Below are 5,591 nucleotides of genomic sequence, written 5' to 3'. Positions count from 1 at the left end.
AATAATAATAATAATAATAATAATAATAATAATAATAAAAAAGGGAGTTTTAAAGGCTGACGTTGTAGTCCACACTGTTTCTGGACGCAGCATTTGGTGGTGAATTAATATTGTAAGCAGATATGATGTATTGGGTAGCACCCTTTCCTTTTCCTTTTGTTTGTTATAATTTTGCTCTTGTCCTCTGGCATTGTTATTTCTTTTATTTTAGATGCTGTGTATTTGTACTTTAAAGAATATATCTCATTGTATTTTTGGTTTATGGCATTAATAAAAAAAAAAAAAAAAAAAAAAAAAACGATTCACCGAAATGACTCTGCTTATACGAGTCGACTCAGTAAAGCGAGTCGTCATGTCCAGTGCTTGTAAACTGGTGTGCATGAGCGTGTAGACGGAGATGTAACGGAGCTCTAACGTTAAACGAGGCGAACTAATATGGCAGTGAACATGATCACAATGCGGGATTTAACACTGCATCCATCTGAACACATTTCACTAAATCACAGCACGTCTCAGCACCAGTACAGGAGAACAGCCGGAGTGTGAGAGGACTGTACAAGCACAGTAAGTAAGAGGGTTTAGTTTTAAGTTCTAAAGGAAAATCTGGAATCACTGAAAAACAAACAAAACAAAAAGACAAACAAACAAACAAACAAAAAATAGATTATATTAGTGTATAGTGTGAATGTCAGTGCCATGTCATTTTAGGAAGATTATACTGATTATATAGATAGTTTTGTTTAAAATGATTTGTTATCTCAGTTGATTTCTGATTTTTTTGTAGTTTGTCCCTTTTATAAATAACATATTTATACCTTAATGTAGCTTCGAAAACATTACATCACGAATCAGTGACATTCACTGACAGACACAAGAAAGTTCATGTCATTAGTGATATATATAGCTTCCATATATGGTACAATATCTATATACTGCCTCAAGCTCTATATAACGTAGTTCATTTATTAATCAATATTTCACGCCAAAAAAAAATAAATCAAACGTCTTAACGACCCTTAAGGAATCAAAAACCCTTAAAATCCCTTAACCTCTCACCCACATTGAAATGATTTTACATAATATTCTGTTTTCCTGAACAGATATTTCATCTAACTTCCAAAAATATGTCTGTACATCTTATATTTTGCATGAAAAGCTTAGTGTAATAAATGGCTTATAATGTTTAATAGTCTCTAGATGGCTTTTAACACTTTGACAGCCTAATAATATAAAAGGAGAAAAGAAACCCAGCATGTCTTTTAAATTTAATTGCAAATGAATGTCTTTAAGATGAAATATTTATCATTGAAAATAAATGTAAATTAATATGGTACTGTTGGTGTCCCAAATAGCAAATAACACGGTGTCAGTTGTGTCCCAAATACCAAAATAGCTTATGCATAGCCTAATTAAAAATACTAGTTACAAAATATGTCAATCACCGGAAACTCAGATAATTAGCATGTAGAATTACAAGTATAGTACTGTACATGTCTGACTACTGTAGATTATTCTTTGTTTTGATGAGGGAACTACAGTAGATCCTTTTCTTCCTCTTTAATGTTTACTTTGGTGCCCACTCATTGCCCCAACAAGTTGTGCGCTTTATCGGCACTCCACCATCAGCACTGCAGAGATGTGGGAGATGTGAGTTCAGATCTTCTCAACATGTCCTAACTTTTACTGGCTTTGTCTTGTCTCTTAGTGACATTTTTTTATTTTTTACATTTTATAATAATGATGCCGTTTATCCAGTTAATAACTGCCTAGTGCCACCCATCAGTGTTGTATTGTACACAGTAAAAAACATTAGGTTCTGTTAAAATAAGGCACCTTTCTTTGCTGGTTAAACACTTCGATCAAATGAAGCAGCTCTAAAATGCTCATCCAGCTGTATTCTCTTCAAGATTGTCCTGCCCACATCACTAGTTTGCCAAAACAATGATTTCATTGCCACTAAAGCCATCATCTGCATGATTTTCATTGGCCTTCTTGAGAACTAAAAGCAGATCCTCCCTAAAAAGAAAGGGTTCCCTTAGAGCCCCTCAAATGACATCATTTCCTCTGTGTTTGGTTTCAATAACAGGAGCCCCCAGGCGAGTTGACATTAGGAGTCCTCGCACACGCCTGTCCATATGCAATCATTCAGCATGTTTGCACACCCTCTTGACTTTGGGAAACAGTTCCACGGTGCTATTCGGTCTCAGTAACAAGGTGAAGATCGAGAGAGGAACATCATAATATTTAAACTAGTCTTCATTTCCAGACTAAATGCTCTCCTGTCATGAAAGCGTTATAAAATGGCTTTCAGAAATTGTCCCTTTCATTGGTCCATTGCCATACATCTTGATGCTGGCTCAATGGCTTGAAGTGGACTAGCAGGCCCACTAGAGTGTAACATTCATTTCAAATTACCGAAAAACCATAATACACTTTATAATATTCTGGATATCACTATTTTAAGTCAGCAAACAGCAGAGAGAATCAGTCCCACACTATCACAGATTGTAGCATCAGAACTAAGATGCTGTTTACAATATATTTTACAATACACTCTCACATCATCACATCATAATTCATCCTTTATTCCTTTTATCTATCCAAACTCATTTGTCTATCCATACTCTGATTCACAGATACAGCTAAGCAAATGAACTTCCTTGAACACTTGCACTTGTACACTTCGTCACCTCGGGAATTCAACGACGTTCTGGTTGATAATGACGGACATTATATTTTGGGCAATGATTGGACATAAGTTTGGCTCCAGGTCTCACGAGTAACTTAAATATGATGCTTCCTGACCGTTTATCTTCAGATGTTATAGATTGCTCTTGAATTTGGCTTATGTATTCTATTTTTTATAGGTTTGAGAAATTGTTGCTAATAATGTCTGGAGGGATTTGAAATCAGTAAATGACTGGATAATTAGTTAATTATGGTAATTTATTTAAAAATACACAAAAAAGGTTGTCTTATAAGGGTGTTTAAGTTAGTCCCTTGTGAGAAATCTGTTTTTTTTTTTGTTAAAGTAGATCCCCTGTAAGTGCCCTATAATAACCAAACCCTTGAGGAATGCTTCATGAGGGTTATTTTATTCTTATTACCATTTATTACCATTACCAAATTACTCTGGCTATTGAGAGATTCTTTCTATGTTTGTTAAAAGACCTTTCACTTACTTTTGTGTAATTGCTCACTGTTTATTAGGATGGTGAGCTAAGAATGTTTTTTTTTCTATTGATGGTGCAACACAAATTTGTGTAGATGTTAGAGATTTATGTAACCTACTAAACATTTGCTGAAACTGGAATCTGTCAGATTTGCAGAAATTGGCTGGCTGGAGGTAAAGAAAGAGCTTGAACTAAAAAATACATGAAGGTTATTTATTCAGAGTTTGCACACCAAAAATTCTATAGAAATAATCTAATTTCTTATGAGTATATTTTTTGTGTTTCCAGACCAGTAGTAACCTCCTAGGTTAGTCTGGGAAAACCTGTGCGCTTCTGCTCCCTCCCCATTGCACTAAGAGACTACACTCCCATTGAGGAAATGGGAGATCATCATCAGGTCAAGACTTCCTTCCTTTTTATCCAACTGCAGTCACCCTCCAGGGCTCAGCAGTGCCAACCTTCTGCTAAATCTGTGAGCTTGGTCACTCCAGAGGACGTATCATCAGCCACAGCAGCTGCAGACACAACACAACCTTCAGTCGGAGACCTAGAGAGCACCTACAAAAGGGAAGATGAAAGTATAACTGTTTATAAGGATGCGACAAATGACAACATATTACTGAGTGAAGATAGTAAACCTATACGAGAGGAATCACCTTCACCACTATTTGCTGATGGGATTACAGAAAAGAGCTATTTCTCAAATTCAACAATAGATAACAAACTGGCTAACCAAGACACCAATTCATCATCAAGCTCTGAATGTCTAATAGGAAATGTGTTTCTAATGAAAACAGATTCTCAGGAGTGCTTGAGTTGTGAATTCACCAAATCCCTAAATTCAGTGTCTGAGAAGGATAACTCTGTTGAACACTCTGTTGAGTTCATTTGGCCCTTGTGTCAGGACGGTCCTGAAACCATGAGTGAAGCGATTCAGTCTCCATCGCTGGGGAATTTTCCCAGATCTTCTTTTGGTCCCAGAGTGAGTTTCCTCTACCCGTCAACAGAATCTGACTCCCTGAACAAGACTACACCATGTAATCCAGATCCGAGCCCAACGCCCAGTGGAGTGCCTCCAGCTTGCGCACCAACCTCTACTTTTCTGCCGAGCACACATCAGCCATCGCACAGCAGCTGGGTGCACAGTGCCAAGCACAAGGAGGAGGCTGCTGCTCAAGAAAAAACACACACTGCGCCGAGCCCGAACACAGAGAGGACCACTTTTGTTTCAGCTGTCATCAAGAGGTCCTCAGTGCTCTGTGGGGATGTCTGGAAAGCAGCATACAGTTCTTCTGAAGTGACTTCTGCTATGGAAAAGTCTTCTGAAATCCCTTCTCTGGCTGGAGGAGCAGGAAAACCAAACCAAATTATTACACTGACTACAGAATCTCTGCACACTGATACAGCACCATCAACCATGCTTCGGTCTGCAGCACCTGAAAAGGTACGACTCTCTTTATTTCTGGTGACATAGTCTTTAAATTCATTCTCATCTTTAAAGCACAAAATACTAATCACAACATTATATCAGAGTCCATGCTTTTACATTAATTAAAGTTTAGGTACTGAACACTTCAGCAGACTGAAAATAAGATTTAAAATTGTTTATTTAATATTTACATATTATACTGAACATAAATTAGGATTTTAGACTCTTGATGTACTCATCAACTGAAAGGGCGAGACTTTAAGATTTAACCACATCAGAGTGGATAATGGTTGAAGGCTACACACCCTGATGGACAGATTACAGCTGTGTATCCAAAAGTAATTTCAGTCATTCCTGCCAGTAAATGGACCAGAAAGAATTTTCATCTTCTTCCTTTACTTTTGCCATTTTCCATCGGGTGTTCTTTTCAATTTGTTGTTCTTTCTTTAATAATAAATAAATAAATAAATAAAATAAATCCTGAGTATGCTGGTAAAAGCTCAGCTCTGTTTAGAACTGGTTTGTTGGTATAGAAACTGACAACATGATTTGCAGAAAGACGTCAGTTATTGTCACTGGTTGAACCGTAACAAACAAGCAAACAAACAAACAAACAAATAAATAAATACATGTAAATGATTTATTAAATTAACACTGATTATTTAAGAAAACTTTATTTCCTCTTTAATGAAGGTTCAACTAAATTAAAAAAATCTAAAGTTAAAAAAAGAATGAACAGAAATAAGAAGAAATAAGAAGAGGTTATAGAATATGATGCGCAATACGTTGTAGCATGATGATAAATTATATTACTGTACATGTTGTAACACTACAGCATATGCAGGCAATGCAGAAAGAATTAAACGTATATGTATATGTGTGTTAAACGTGCAGGTGAGTTACATGTAGTGACAGTAAAGAGTAGTATGCAGAATGACAATGGAGTAAAAAAGTTTTTATGAAGTCCTAAAATCCATATTGTAGCAGCC

At 36.3% G+C, this 5,591-nt stretch overlaps 1 protein-coding gene across 3 annotated transcripts in view; it reads left to right on the top strand.

The window, feature by feature from the left end:
- The first annotated feature begins 349 nt into the window (after positions 1-349).
- The window catches only part of psd3l (pleckstrin and Sec7 domain containing 3, like), a 117,026-nt gene continuing 111,784 nt past the window's right edge, over positions 350-5,591 (top strand). For all 3 annotated transcript variants that reach the window (XM_060896514.1, XM_060896515.1, XM_060896513.1), the window contains exons 1-2: positions 350-564; positions 3,462-4,617. In XM_060896514.1, the coding sequence (XP_060752497.1) occupies positions 3,553-4,617 (1,065 nt within the window). In that variant the 5' untranslated portion in view covers positions 350-564; positions 3,462-3,552. The remainder of the gene's footprint in view (positions 565-3,461; positions 4,618-5,591) is intronic.

Source organism: Tachysurus vachellii, chromosome 20 (genome assembly GCF_030014155.1).
Source record: "Tachysurus vachellii isolate PV-2020 chromosome 20, HZAU_Pvac_v1, whole genome shotgun sequence".
Taxonomy (NCBI): Eukaryota; Metazoa; Chordata; class Actinopteri; order Siluriformes; family Bagridae; genus Tachysurus; species Tachysurus vachellii.
The sequence above is the reverse complement of the archived record's forward strand: the minus strand, read 5'-3'. Positions and strand labels throughout refer to the sequence as shown.